Source organism: Ambystoma mexicanum, chromosome 6q (genome assembly GCF_040938575.1).
Source record: "Ambystoma mexicanum isolate Mex_15411 chromosome 6q, UKY_AmexF1_1, whole genome shotgun sequence".
Lineage (NCBI taxonomy): Eukaryota > Metazoa > Chordata > Amphibia > Caudata > Ambystomatidae > Ambystoma > Ambystoma mexicanum.
In genome coordinates this window covers 1,120,140,378-1,120,155,554 of record NC_090937.1, presented here as the reverse complement: position 1 = coordinate 1,120,155,554, position 15,177 = coordinate 1,120,140,378, and the positions used below count along the sequence as shown (strand labels likewise).

Genomic DNA, 15,177 nt, shown 5'->3' with positions numbered 1-15,177 from the left:
TGTAATCTTCTGAGTGATGTGAAACTCCGAGACTACCTTCGGGAGGAAGTTAGGCTTCACCTGAAGAACAACTTTGTCCTTGTAAAAGATTGTATGTGGAGGTTTACACGATAAGGCTTGCAACTCGCTAACCCTTCTAGCAGATGTCAATGCTATTAGCAAAACAGTTTTGAGGGTGAGAAGCTTCAATGAACAAGAGTGTAGTGGTTCAAAAGGGGCACCCTTTAGGAAGTTTAAAATTAGGTTTAAATCCCATAAGGGAACTTGAAAAGGTTTCGGGGGATAAACATTAGTTAATCCTTTCAGGTATTGTATTACCAATGGAATTTTGAAGTATGAAGGCTCCTCTGCAGTGCGCTTAAAGATTGATAGCGCTGCGAGATAGCCCTTAATTGTGCCAACCTGTAGGCCTGAATTAGCCAGGTAAAGTAAGAATGACAACACCATAGGTGTACCACAAGAAAAGGGTTCAATATTCTTTTCTCTGCACCAGCTGCAAAATTTGTTCCAACGGCAGCGGTATAGAGTTTTAGTTGCCGGCCTTCTGGCCGAAAGCAACACCTCCATAACATCATCCGGAAGGTCCCAATCCTTGTACCTCAACCTTTCAGACACCAAGCGTGAAGGTTGAGGGTCTTGATGGCTGGATGGAGAACCTGACCTTCCTTCTGCGAGAGAAGATCCTCTCTGTATGGCAGTCGAATTGGAGGGCAGATGGACATGTCTAGAAGGTCCGGGTACCACGTTCTCCTGGCCCAATCCGGGGCAATTAGGATCATGGTCTTCCGAAACCTTCTCAACCTCCTGATCATTTGAGGAATGACAGGGACCGGAGGGAACGCGTACAGAAGTGGGAACTCCCAGTCCACTACGAACGCATCTCCTAGAGCTCCTCTCGGGGGAAATTCCCTTGAGCAAAATCTGTCGCACTTCCTGTTGATACTGGTGGCGAACAGATCCACTTGAGGGGTTCCCCAAAGGGCGAAGATCTCTTGAAGGACTTCCTGAGCTATCTCCCACTCGTGAGAGACTGTGCTCTGCCTGCTCAGAGCGTCCGCTGTCAAGTTCTTCTCTCCGGCTAGGTGAATTGCCGATAGAGAGATTCCTTCCTGAATTGCCCAAAACCAGAGCTGCATCGCCTCTCTGCACAGTGGTAGTGAGCCTACGCCTCCTCTTTTGTTGAGGTAGTGCATGGCCACTGTATTGTCCGTCATTATTAGGACGTTTCTTCCCCGTACAGACGGCAGAAAAGCCTTCAGCGCTAGTCTGATGGCTCTCAGCTCCAACAGGTTGATATGTAGTCTGGACTCCGATGGAGACCAACGACCGCTGATGGTCAAGTCGTTGGCGTGAGCTCCCCACCCCGTGAGTGAGGCATCCGTGACTACTGTTATCTCCGGCCATGGTTGCCAAAACATTTCTCCTTTCAGGATGTTCTCCCGACAGGCCCACCACTGAAGGTCTCGGGCTACCTTGACCGGGATCCGAAGGAGATCTGTCATCCTTCCTGAGAACTGTGACCACTGAGTTCTCAGTGCCCACTGGAGGGATCTCATTCTCAGGCGAGCCTCCGGCACGAGGAATATGCAGGATGCCATGAGGCCTAGCAACCTCAGAAAGTCGTAGGCTGGGAGATATTGGGCATTCTGAAATCTGATGACCATCTGCAGAATATCTCGAGCCCTCACCTCTGGTGGCAAGGCTCTTCCCAGGGAAGTGTCCAGGACTGCTCCAATGAATTGGAGTCTCTGTGATGGTATCATCTGTGACTTCTTTAAATTGAGGGAGAAGCCCAGCTTGTGAAGGAAGTGGCAAACATAATCTAGTTGTCTCTGAGCCTGTTCCGAAGATACAGCTCTGATCAACCAATCGTCTAGGTAAGGGTAGACATGAATCCCTTCCCTCCTTAGACTCGCAGCCACAACCGACATTAGCTTGGTAAAGACCCTCGGGGCGGAGGTTAGCCCAAATGGCAGAACTCGAAATTGATAATGAGAGCTGCCAATTGCGAACCTCAGGTATCTCCTGTGCCTGGGATGGATCGGCACATGGAAATAAGCGTCCTGGAGGTCTAGAGATACCAACCAGTCCTGAAGCTGGAGGGCCTGAAGGATCTGAGAGAGAGTCACCATCTTGAACTTGTCCTTTCGGAGGAATTTGTTCAATTCCCGTAAGTCTAAGATGGGTCTCAGTCCTCCGTCCTTCTTCGGTATTATGAAGTAGGGGGAGTACCAACCCTTGTTCCTTTCCGCTACAGGTACCAGTTCTATGGCACCTTTCTCTAGCAGGTCTAAAACCTCCTGCAAGAGGAGCGGATCTGGAAGCTTCAAAGGGTTGTTCCCCGGTGGATGACTCTGAGGGATATGTAGGAAGGGCAGGCAGTAACCTTGGGCCACTGTCTCCAGAGCCCAAGCATCTAACGTAATAGCCTGCCATTCCGTCAGATGGTGAGTTAACCTGCCCCCTACTGGTGTTCTGTGAGGGGAGACCTCAGAGTGGTTTTGAAGCGGCTGATGCAGTTGCCGAAGGTAAAGTGGCTCCTGCTCCTGCGGGTGCGGCTTTCTTTCCCCTACCCCGTCCACCACGGGTAAATCTTCCTTGGCCTCTTTGAGCCGGTCGTCCTCTGCCCTTTCCATATGAGGAATAGTAACGAAAGGACCGTCCTCTCCACGATGATCCCGAAGGACGAAAGGTATTCTGACGGATAGCAGCTCCCAATGACTTGGCTGCTGCCTTGGACGTTTGCAGTTTCTCCAAACTGTCATCCGCCTTCTTTCCAAAGAGGGTAGAACCGTCAAAGGGCATATTCAAAAGCCTGGTCTGCACGTCAGAGGCAAAACCAGACTTCCTCAACCACGCATGCCTGCGGATTGTGGTACTTGCCGCCATGGCCCTGCTGATACTGTCAGCAGAATCTAGGCCAGTTTGTAGGGTCTCGCACATCGCATCTTTACCATCCCTGATGATGTTTAAAAATGCGTCCCTTTCCTCTCCTTCTTGGAGGCAGTCAGCCGCTGATGAAGCGCACTCCCAAAGGGTGTGGCTGAACCTAGCGAGCGTACAGGTCGCGTTAATAGACTTTAACGCCATGCTACAGGCAGAAAAAACCTTCTTAGCCATGGCATCATACTTTTTGTCATCCCTATCCTGCGGAGCAGTGGGGTATGCAGATGTGCTGCCTGATGAGGTTGCAGCCTGTACAACCAAGCTCTCAGGAGTAGGGTGTTTTGACAAATATTCAGGGTCAGAACTAGCCACCCTGTATTTTGTTGACAGTTTTTTATTTACTGCCGGGATAATTTCCGGCGTTTCCCAGTTTGTCAAAATCCTTCTCTGTAGAGCAGAGTGAAATGGAACCACAGGATCCTCCTGTGGGCCCTTGTCCAGTATGTCAGTGAGGTCATCCTGCTGAAAGGTAGGAGAAGGTGCAGACCAACCCATAAATTCTATGATTCTAGACATCAGAGCTCTATATGGAGTCTCCGCATGTTCTCCTGGGTCTGGTTTGATAAATTCTGCTTCAGGAGAAGTGTCCAAGCCACTAGCTTCCTGAAGTGCATCCTGAAGATTTTTTAATCTTCTTTCCTCAGAGGCGAAAGTCTCTGGCTCTGGTGATGTGGTCCTCTGTAAATCAATATCTTGGTATGAATCCTCCCTTTCCTCAAAAATCGAGGTTAAAGGGGGATACTTTGGTTTTTGGAATGGTATAAACCCCATTTCCAATGCAGAAGGAGCCATCATCACAGGCCTTGAAAGCGTCGATGTCGTCGACACCGACGTGAAAGTACTCGAAGGCGCCGTGAAAAGCGTCGAGAAATGTGTACTAGGCCTCGAAGAACTCGAAAGGATCGGAATCCCGCTCGAGAACGACGTCGACGTTCTCGGCGTCGAGTCGGAGGTCTTTTGTCTAACCGTTGGCTGTGGAGTAGCCGTGGTTCTTTCCTTCACCGGCGTCGATATCGGCGTCGACGTCGGCGTCGACTCGATCGACTGATGCGCCGATGAATCCTTCGACAACGGCGTCGATGGCGCCGACCTCTGTTTCGAAGGAGTTTTCGACGATGGCGTCGATGATGCTTTATCTCCCGATGGCTCGAGGCGCTTTCGGGTTGACTTTTCCGCCGGGTACTGCGACTCGCGGCGTTTAGATTTTTTGGGTTTTTTACCCGGGGTATCACCCTCAGCTGTCTTCGAGGGGGACGAGGCCGCTTTCTCGAAGACGCTTAGCATCTTTTTCCTGAATTCCTCCCACTCAGCTTGCGAGCTGCGTTTTGTGGGGCAATGAACTCTCTCAGGAGAACTCGACGAAGATGACGAAGGGGATCTCCTACGTCTCTTCTTCGAGTGTCTCGATGTCGACGAGTGGTGGGAGCCACTTCGTGATCTAGATCGAGAGTGTTTTTTATGGTGAGGAGACGAACGTCTCGACTCTACCGAAGAAGCTTTCGAGGAAGTTAAAGTTGACCTACCTCTCTCGAGCTTCCCCCTACGCTCCTTCAAGGCTTTCGCCGTCATGGAAAGGCATTCCTCACACTCCGAACTCTGGTGCGTGATTCCCAGACACCACAAACAGACCCTGTGAGGGTCCGTCAACGACATTTTCTTCCCGCAGTCTCGGCACTTTTTGAAACCGGACCGAGGGGTCGTCGGGTCGGAGGAGGATGCCATCGATATCGAGGTAAATAGTAGATTATATACGTTATCTGACGAGAACTGAGCAACGGTGTTCCGAGGCACAACGAAGCGCGGAAAAACGGAACTGAGCAACGGACGCTGCGCGCGGCCTTTATAGGCAGGATGACGTCGACGTCGGCACGGAGGCCGTCGAGGGTCATCGACTCGGCGATCATCGACGCGCAGCGCCCTCTGGCGAAAAAATTTTCCGAGGCCAGCAAAGCTGGAGGATTTCTATCTAAGATAAGGAATACGTCGGAGGACACAATCCCTTCGAATGGTAGATACAAAGAACTGGATGCCCTATCTTATCAAACTGGGTTGCCCAGAGGGCAATGCTTACAGTATTTGAGAATAGTGGGGTGGCCAAACGGAAATGCCCTGGGTGACCTGCAGAACTGGAAGAGACTCCGCTGCTGACTTTAATGTATTCTCTGGGGATGGCTGGCGTCCGGTATCCAGACTCTATGGTAATCTGACCAATAGCCCCAACCCTCAAAGCTCCAGGTTGAAATCGCACTAGGAATCGGCCCTTGGGGAAGATATTGGGGAACAGGCTTGGGAATGCATACTCAGTTACCCCAAAGAAGTGGCCAGGATCCCTTGCTTCAAACTGATCCAACTGAATGTATTGTACCGCACCTACATGACACCCAACAGAGTGGCTAAGTTTAATAGTAGCAAACAATCAAAATGCCCCTGGTGTGGAGGGGAGGGTGCCGATTTGATTAATATGGTTTGGAGTTGTACGAAAAAACAGGGCTTCAGGTCTCGAATTGAGCAAACATGTAGAAGAGCTGGGGTTACGAGATACACTTGGAACCCTAAGGAGTGTTTGCTGGGAGCTTATCCGAGGAACAGTAAACACAAGCATGTTATCAAGTTTATGGACATGGCGTGCATCCTTGCAAAACGATGTGTTGCCATGACTTGGAAGTCAGCTGGGGCACAACAGTACTCTCGATGACACAAATATTTTGAAACCTGGGCTGAGCTGGAGACCAGAGTGTGGTTTAGGTCTATGCCGAGCCAGGACACAACTCCAGTGGGAGCATATGAATCCTGGAAGATGCTAATCTGGGGCATGTTCCACCCCTCGGATGATAAGCCTCCATGAACGCCCTTCTGCTGATCGTTGTGTTACACTCTCTCTTTGAACGTGCCACTCTCCCTCCGCCCCCTGGTACCCCAGTGTCCAGGGGGCGGAGGACACCCCAGTGTCCTTACGCTAAGTATGAACATGGGCCCGGACAAGGTCATTGATCCCTAGAAGGTCCTCACACCCAAGTACTGACCACACCACTGCTCTGGCTATGACCCGATTTGCATATATGGAGAACATATTGTTTTTGTTGTTAAAATCTGTTATATGTTAAATGAATTGGCGGACAGCAAAAACTGTAAGTGAAATCATGCTAGGTACTGTTGCTTAAAGAAACACCTGACTGCACCTCTTATCTCTAAATGCCAATAAACAAATTTAAAAATAAAGTCAACCCTAAGATGGTTTGGGGCCTTGTGGCCAAAAGTCACCAGTTCCAAAGTAGATACTTCTCAGGTAGGTTTAAAGAGTAGTACCAGTGGTTACTATTAATTTAAATTTACATTTATTTGCTTTGATTCATAAAGAACCTTTACAAAAGTATACCATTACTATTAATAAGAGTCAACAAGTTATATAAAGTTCAGGTAAGTACTCGACTCAATCCCAAAACACTAAGGGATCCTTGACCCAGGTTCCACCACCAAAGATCGGGTAACACTGAGTTAGGTCAGGCCGTTACGGCCTTGTAACCCCATCTGTGACAGGGGCACAACAGCAACAGGAATTTTATCTTACCCCAGTTCTGAGTTATCCAGAGACCACTTGTGGAGGTACTAGAATCCGCTGCAGGCTTGTTCTCCTGTCTTGGTGCCTTTTGCGAGCGTTGTCTAGACTGTAGAGGTTACTTTTGTTTCAGAATTTAGTTTTGTCGCTCACGGTGCTTAGCAATTGGTTCTGGACAGCTTCCAGTAGAACACCCAAACAAGAAAAGGTGAAGACTTCTGCGGGTCTGCCACTGGACACCTCTAGGACAGGAGGACAAGTTTCAACAGAGGTCACTATGGTCTAACACAGAAGGAGGCCCAGCACAGCTTCCCTTTGTGTAAGACGGCTGAAAATGCAGGTGACTTGTGGTACAAGCTGCAAAGTTCCAAGGCTCTGCTCGGAATAGGGACTGCTGCAGTGAGGTAGCCCAGGAGAGAGCTGGTCAGTCCACTGGTTGGCCCAGGGATACTTTTGAAGGTTCAGCAGCCATGGCTCCTTAAGCAGGAGTCGAGACTGGTTCTTCCCACCGGTCCAGGAGTTGGTGCACCAAGAAAGGTCTTCTTTAGATCAGGACAGAGGAGCAGGCCTGGAGTCTATGCTGGTCAGCTGCAGGGGTCGTCCTCAGGTAGTCAGAGGGCTGCTCTTGTTTGTAGAAGTCTTGGCTCCAACGGTGACCTAATAAACATTTGTAGGTGTCCTCTTTTTATCCAAGAGACAGGTTGGGAGCATGCACAAGTCCACCAATGGTAAAGATCTGCACCAGTCAAACAGCCAGTGGTTATCCAATCATGTATAGTCAGTGGTCACCACAAATGCCCAGGAACAGACAATCAGGTACCAGAGGGAGAAAGTACTTACCAGTGATGTTCTCTCAATGGATTCTTGTCCCACAGATTCCTCATCTTGAAAAATAGCTATAGAGCAGCAGCTGCATGGCCAATGTTTCAACAGGGGGCATAGTTCGGCCAGATATCGTCCCCTCGTATATGGCCGTGCCATTCCTCGACAACGTACTTGCATTGGGCACTGTATAAAAGGATGCACAACACCCCCTTATCTCAGTTCCCCACCTTTTTCCTGCCAGGCTCAGCCTGCAAGGGGGAAAGGCATAGAATCACACTACAGCAGCAAACAACCATTGCTTGCTTACCTTCTTCCTTATTTCAAACTTTGAAATGCCACCAGAAGAAGTGGGGCAGTCTTGTCATCTAACTGCTGCTGCCCAAAACACAGCACTCTTCTCCTCATGTCACCGCACATAGAAACGTGACTACAAGATAAGATCAATACTAGGGACTTCCTTACTGTTAATTAATTTCGCGATCAATGGATTGCATTCTCCCACAGATTCCTCCTCTTGATAGACTCCCGAAGCAGTAGCCATGTTGGAGGAGGGTTGGTAGACACCAAAAAGCTCTGCAGGACCGCCATAACAAAGTGGCATCTGCCCCATGGGCCAAGTTCAAGCTGTAATGCGTGGCAAACGTGTCCAGAGAAGGCCACGTTGCGTGCGACAAATGCAGCTAACCAGCACTCCTCTCTCAAGAGCCAAGGCTGCGACCCCTGTGGTAGGGTGGGCCCAAAGCCCTGCTGGAGCCACCTTACCCACAGTCTGGTAGCATTAAAAAATGCACAGCACTATTCAGCATGAGCTAGTGTGCTTCCTAACAACTGCTTGCCCCAAGCTGGATTGAGAAAGTGCAACACATAACTGGTCATCCATTCTCAAACAGCCTGTTCTAACCAAGTAAAAACTGAGCGCCCACTTGGGATCCAATCTGTGGAGCCTCTCCTCATCCTTTGAAGGAAAAACGCTGGTAGGTCGATGCTCTGGCCCAGATGAAATGCTGACACCACTTGTGGCAAAAACCTAAAGCACACTTTCAAGGAGACTTCTTTTAAAAAACTTCAGGTAAGAGGCTTCATTAGAAAGTACCTGCAATTTACTGACCTTTCTAGCAGACGTGATTGCCACCAAAAAAGTATTCTTCAATGTGACGAGTCTGATGGGAGCTGAATGCAAAGGCTCAAACAGAGCAGACACCATACATGTGAGAATCAAGTCCAGATCCCAATCAGGGACCACAAAAGGCAAAAGGAGGGAAACAATGAACCCAGCACTTCAACAGCTGAGCCACCACCGGAATGGTAAAGACGGATTCTTGTTCTGGCGTCCTTATAAGAAAGAAAAAAGGGAAAGACTTGCCAGATACCCGTTCACCGTGCCCACTTGCAGGCCTGAATTAGCTTGTGCAAAAAAGAAAAGAAAAAAAAAACTCCATCACCAAGGTTGTGGGAGACAACAAGGGGTCCACTCCTTTCGCCTTACACCAGGTCACAAACCTTCTCCATCTGCACGCATGCAGGGACCTCATCCAGGGACTAGTGTACAGTCTATGTGTAGCCAAAAGCATCTCAAGTACCTCTTCATCCAAGTCCCAGTCCCCCGTACCTCAGCCTCTCAAGATCCAAGTTTGCAGGTTGAGAGGGTCTGGGTTCGGGTGAAGCACATTGCCTCCCAATTGTGACAAGAGGTCCGGCCTCTGAAGATGCCTGTGAGGTCGGCATACGGTCAGTTCCAGGAGATCCGGGTACCATGTCGTCCTCACCCAGTCCGGGGCAATCAGAGTCAGGTGAGTCCTGAATCTCTGCAACCTCCTGAGAACCCAAGGAATGACTGTTAATGGTGGAAACACATAATGGAGGTCTAAGACCCATTCCACTAACAATGCATCCCCCAACCACCATAGTAAACAGATCGACTGCCAGGGTGCACTACTAGGTGAAGATCTCCGTAATGACCTCCGGACATAGCTCCCACTCATGTGAGGTCGAACTCTGCCTGCTCAGAGCACCCGCCAACCATTCTCCACCCATGCCAGATCAGTTGCAGAGCCCGAGATATTGTTCTCTAGAATCCAGAACCATAGCTGCACGGCCTCCCTACACAGGGACAGTGATCTCACACCTCCCTAATTGATGAGTAGTGCATGGTCACTGTGTTGAACTCACTATGATGCGCTTCCCTTGCAGAGAAGGTGCAAGCTCCAGCAGATTGATGTGGTAACCTTACTTCTTCTGAGACCAATGACTGCTGATCTGGAGAGAGCGGCAATGGACTACCGAGCACTTCAGTTACATGTTCTTGACAACCAGCTCCTCTGGCCATGGTGCACAGAAAGGTTCTCCCGCAAACATGTTCATCCTGTCATTCCACCATGTCAGGTAGTTCGCCACAGACCTTGACACTTGGGAGCACACATGACATCTTGCCAAAGCACTGTGACCACTGGCTCCTGAGAAGCCACTGAAGGGATCTCATCCGGAGTCTAGCCTGTGGCACCGGAAAATACAGGATGTCATGAGGTCCAGCAAGCGCAGGAAAGCAGATGCCGGGCGACTGCTGGATTTTTGGAAGAGACTGACCATTTGAGCCATACGTTGGTGACTCTCTCATCGAGAGAAGGAAAAATGACTTACCGCAATGTTCTTTCTATGGATTATTCTCCCGCAGATTCCTCATCAGATATCCCTTCCAGCGTCAACTTTCGGTGCTGGACTGCTCATGTGGGCGGGACAAAGACTGATATGCAAATGGGTATTTCCCATCTGTGAAAGGTACAGTATGCGGGCGCTCAGCACCCGCATAGGAAGAATCAGACGAATCGGCTACAACAGCCACAACTGATAGAAAAAAGAAAAACCCAACAAGGGTTTAAAAGAAAAAATAGTGAGAAACGCCATTGCACAAGGATGCAGAAACACACAAATAAGTTCTATGGCAGCCCTTTAAAACGAGAGCACGCCTCTTTCTCCCAACAGAGAAGTTAGTCATCAACTGCAGGCACTTTCATAGCGGATTTGGATGGAAGGGTCATGAGGAATCTGCAGGAGAAGAATCCATAGAAAGAACATTACGGTAAGTAATTTCTCCATCAATGGATTGCCCCTCTCCCACATATTACTCATCAGAGAGACTTCCCAAGCAGCATGTGTGGAGGTTGTAGGATGAAAGTCCCTATACAAGGAAACTTTATAAAACCACTCTCCCAAAATGAGCGTCAGCTCCACGGGCTACATCCAGGTAATAGTGGTTGGCGAAGGTATACAGTGAAGACTAAGTTGCTGCTTGGCAGATGTCCCTCACTGGCACTCACCTTTGCAGAGCCGAAGAGGCTGCCTCTCCCCAAACGGAGTGGGTTCTGATGCCCGGAGGCAATTGCATTCCTGCACGGAGGTAACATTACGAAACGTAGAGTGTGACCCATCTAGAGATGGATTACTTGGAGACATTCTGTCTTGCTAACGAGAAGGCTACGAACAGTTGGTCAGTTTTTACAAACTCTGCTGTTCTTGGAACATAAAAGCTAGAGCCCTCTTCTGGTCCAACCTATGGAACCAGTCCTCGTAGAAAACCGTCAAGTCAGTAGCCTGGGACAGCTGGAACTCTGTGACAACTGTGGGTTAAAAACCCTGGTCGTACCTTAAGAAAAACATTTCCCTGAAAAAACAGAGATATGGTGGCCTGCACGACAGGGCCTGTAGCTCACGCACCCGTCTGGCTGACGTCATGGTCTCCAAAAAAGCAGTCTTCACAGTAAGCAAGCGAATAGAGCAAGACTGCAAAGGCTCAAAGGGAGCCGCCATGAGGAAAGTGAGAACTATATTACGGTCCCAATCTGGAACAAAAGCAACGGGTGGAAAAATTCATAAGGCCCTTCAGGAATTGGGCCATAACCAGGATTGTAAAGAAAGAACCTTGATCCAGAGACCTTTTGAAACCAGACAAAGCTGCCAAGTACCCTTTGACTGAACCAACCTGAAGGTCTGACAAGGCAAATGACAGAAGGAACGCCATCACTGGGTGGGGCAAGGGTTTGGTTCTATTTGACCTAAAACATTTGACCTAATCACATTTGATCGAATTTATTTGACCTTTTTTTTGGTCTAAAATGCGGGGGGTGAGACCGTCCGCAAACCCTCCCCACTTACCCTCAACCTAATCTATACACTTACCCAACCCCATATATATATATATATTTATTTAAATAAATCTGACTGAAAAAAATTCAATCAACTGTTTTAGGTCAAATGTTTTTAGGTCAATTATGCTAATATCGGCGCAAGATATGGGGTTAATCTCGCGTTCCCTGTACCACGCCACTAATCTTCTCCACCTGCGTACAACAATCTTGTTGATGGTCTGCATGCAGTCAGTAGCACCTCAAGTACGGCCTCTAACGTGCCCCAGTCATCATATGTGAACCTCTCAAGAGACACACATGTAGATCGAAGGGCTCTGGGTTCGGGTGCAGTAACCGACATTCTGACTGAGATGGGAGATCCGGCCGCCGACGCAAATGCAGAGGTGGGCAGATGGCCAAGTCTAGGAGGTCCAAGTACCATGTTCGCCTTGCCCAGTCCGGGGCGATTCAAAGCAGGGTCACTTGAAACCTCCTCAACCTCCTGAGAACCTACGGAATGAGGAATCAAAGGGAAGGCATAGTGGAGGTTGATTACCCACTCCAATGAGATTGCACCGCCCCCCATTACCCCAGTGAGCCTCGCTGGGAATATCCTCGAGCAAAACTGCATGCACTTCCAATTGGACCCTGTGGCAAACAGATTCACTGTTAGGGTACCATACTGAGCGAAGATCTCCTCTAGGACGTCCTGCTACACTTCTCACTCATGTGAGATTGTGATCTGCATGCACACAGTTTCCGTCAATCCATTCTCTGTCCCTGCTAGATGTACGGCCGAGACCGAGATCTGATTCTCCAAAAACCAGAAACACAGCCGCATTGGCTCTCTGCAAAGGGGAGGGGAGCACACACCACCCTGCTTGTTTAGGTAGTGCATGCCCACTGCACTGTCCATCATAATCAGGACTTGCTTCCCTTTGAAAGATGATGCAAACACTTTCAGGGCCAAACTGATCGCCAGCAGTTCCAGCCAGTTAATGTGCCATTGGGCTTCCATCGTGGAGCGAAAGGCTGCTCATCTGCAAATCCTTGCAGTGAGCGTCCCAACCCTTCAGGGACATATCCTTGACTACCCTGGTGCCACGGAGGCCAGAAAGGTTCCCCCGCGAACATGTTCTCGCTGCTGGTCCACCAAGAGAGATCGTTGGCCAAGGACCTGGATACTTTTAGAATTTCATTTAAAGTTCCAAAGTACTGGCACCATTGACCCCGCAGGAGCCATTGCAGGGAGTGCATTTGCAGTCTGGCCTTTGGCATTAGTAAAATGCAGGAGGCCATGAGACCAAAGAGGTGGACGAAGGAAACCGCTGGCAAGGTGGTGTGGCTCTGGAACAGTTGAACCATCTGCCTGACACTGGCGACTCTCTCCCCACCAGAGTGTCCAGGACTGCTACGATGAACTGGAGCCTTTGTGTTGGTGTCGTGTGGGACTTCGGTAAGTTCAGGGAGAAGCCTGGCCTGTGGACTAGCGAGCAAGTGTCCTCGAGATGGGACAAAACCTGCTCCGTCGTCTTCCCTCGGATCAACCAGTCATCCAGGTATTGAAACACACGGACGTCGGATCTCTTGAGGTCAGCTGTGACTACTGCCATTAGCTTGGTGAAAAACCTTGGAGCGGAGGTCAACCCAGGGGGAAGAACCTTGAACTGTTAGTGCTTGTCCCAATGAGGAATCTCAGTATCTCAGGAATTTCCTGTGCTTTTGGTGGATCGGCAAGTGGAAATATGCACCCCGGAGATCTATTGACACCAACCAGTCCTGGTGTCAGAAACGGCTGAAAATCTCTGGTAAGGAGATATGAAACAGAGTTGTAACCCCCTTGACAAGAATGGCACAGGCGCATCACATCAGATCTTACAGTCTGGCCTGGACACAGCTGACTGCCTGGTTTGTGCAGTAGCCACAGACACAATCATCAGAAGGCACTTGTGGATGAGGATCTAAGAGCCGCCAACACTGGTGCTTCAACTGCCGGGTTCAACAGCAGCATAGTTTCTTTTCAAGCCCCTCACGTCCAGGATGTCCTTGAGCTCGAATAGAGCCTTGGGTCTCTGATGAAAACTTTCATATTCTGAGACTCCCTGCTGCAGAGGAGGAAGAAAGACTGCGTAATGATTCACAGGTAGGAGATCATTGGAAGGAGTGTGAGCATCCAGGCTGCTGATGAAGAGACAGAGGATTCATCTGAATATGGGAGTACTGTTTCAGCCAGTTGCGAACGCAAAGCCTAAAGGACTGCCATATCAGCAGCAGCAGGGAAAAAGTGATAATGTAAAAGGAATGTATAAGGATGACAAAATGATGCTTTACTTGGACTTTCATAACGTCACAAAACATAAACCAAGTGCGTATGTATCCAGTCAAGGGGGATTTGTCCACTAGAGTACATGCATCACTCCTGCTGCTGCGAGGATCTGGATTCAGCAAATAGAGAGTGCAGCTCTTTGTCCAAGAGGAGTTAGTTCAATAATTCTTGGACTGATCGAGGGGGTCAAGTCTTGATGATGGGAGGCCTTGGAACATTTGTCCCATTACAAATGCATGTAATACCATATCATACTATGCACAATGTGCTGCCAATATGTCGGTCATGACAGCAAAGAGAAAGTGCTATATGAGAATTGGGTTTCATTTTAGATTTGCTCCTTGACACCCCTATTTTCCTCCCGTTTCCCTCCTTCCCTACAACTCAAATGCCCCCAACTAGGTGCTGAGAGAGAACTGGATGAGGAAGACATAACTAAAAAAGGACTCTATTTGCATATAAAAGGATGACACATTGGCCATTAGTGACTGAGGTATTGACTTTGAGGAACGCACTGACTTTAGAGAAGTACTTTGTTGGTGATGGTGGGTCTCCAATTTGATGTACTTGCATGGCCCCATGCCTCCTTTCTTTAATTAAAAGAGGGTTTAAGAAGCCACATATAACGTGTATCGCTATGTTTGAGACCTTCTAGAAAGCAATGTGGTGGGTCCTGTCAGGAAAACTATGGTGGGAATGAACCTAAATACTATTTGGCCAGGAAAACAATGATGGTTTCCCCTTGAACACACTGACCGGACATTGTGAGATGTTCAACATCAACAGAACAAAATAGCTTCCTTTAAAGGCAAATCTTAACGGTTCTAAATATTTAAAATATAACAAATAATGGAATAGTTTTCTACGAGATCTATATGTAATTGGTGCAAAACACCACTGGAAATCTATTTCAGTTTCAGGAAATGCAATCATGTGTTTGAAAACTTTCAAGAGGATTGCCTGCAATACAAACGGATGATGCCAGCTAAAACAATGACTTTACTTACTTGGGGCACAAAAGTAGTTAACAGTTTACAACAGTACTTACTTTCTTAATTCTCCTGCATGGACAACGTAGTTTAACCTTGTGGTTGCAGTTTTCAGAACAATCCCCAGGATGGCAAATCTCTCTGCATCGATGTCCACAAGCCAACTAAAAACAAACATAATTCCAGACAAATGAGAATATAACTCTTTAAAATTGCTCTACACCAACGGTAGATGGTTTTATCACAGTATGGTGTAAATTGCAAAAGGAAGCATATGTTTCTGATATGCTCTGTTAAAACCTCAACAAAAACCAACAAGCATATACTCTGTGAAACTAACTGACAAGCTGAATAACCCAGGTGTTAGGAGTGTGAAAGCATGCAGACCCCTGTTGAGTAGAATATCAAAAGTGA

At 48.4% G+C, this 15,177-nt stretch overlaps 1 protein-coding gene across 2 annotated transcripts in view; it reads right to left on the bottom strand.

Annotated features, from left to right (window-relative positions):
* The window catches only part of NFXL1 (nuclear transcription factor, X-box binding like 1), a 1,058,117-nt gene that overhangs the window by 97,974 nt on the left and 944,966 nt on the right, over positions 1-15,177 (bottom strand). For both annotated transcript variants that reach the window (XM_069631709.1, XM_069631710.1), the window contains exon 20: positions 14,823-14,927. In XM_069631709.1, the coding sequence (XP_069487810.1) occupies positions 14,823-14,927 (105 nt within the window). The remainder of the gene's footprint in view (positions 1-14,822; positions 14,928-15,177) is intronic.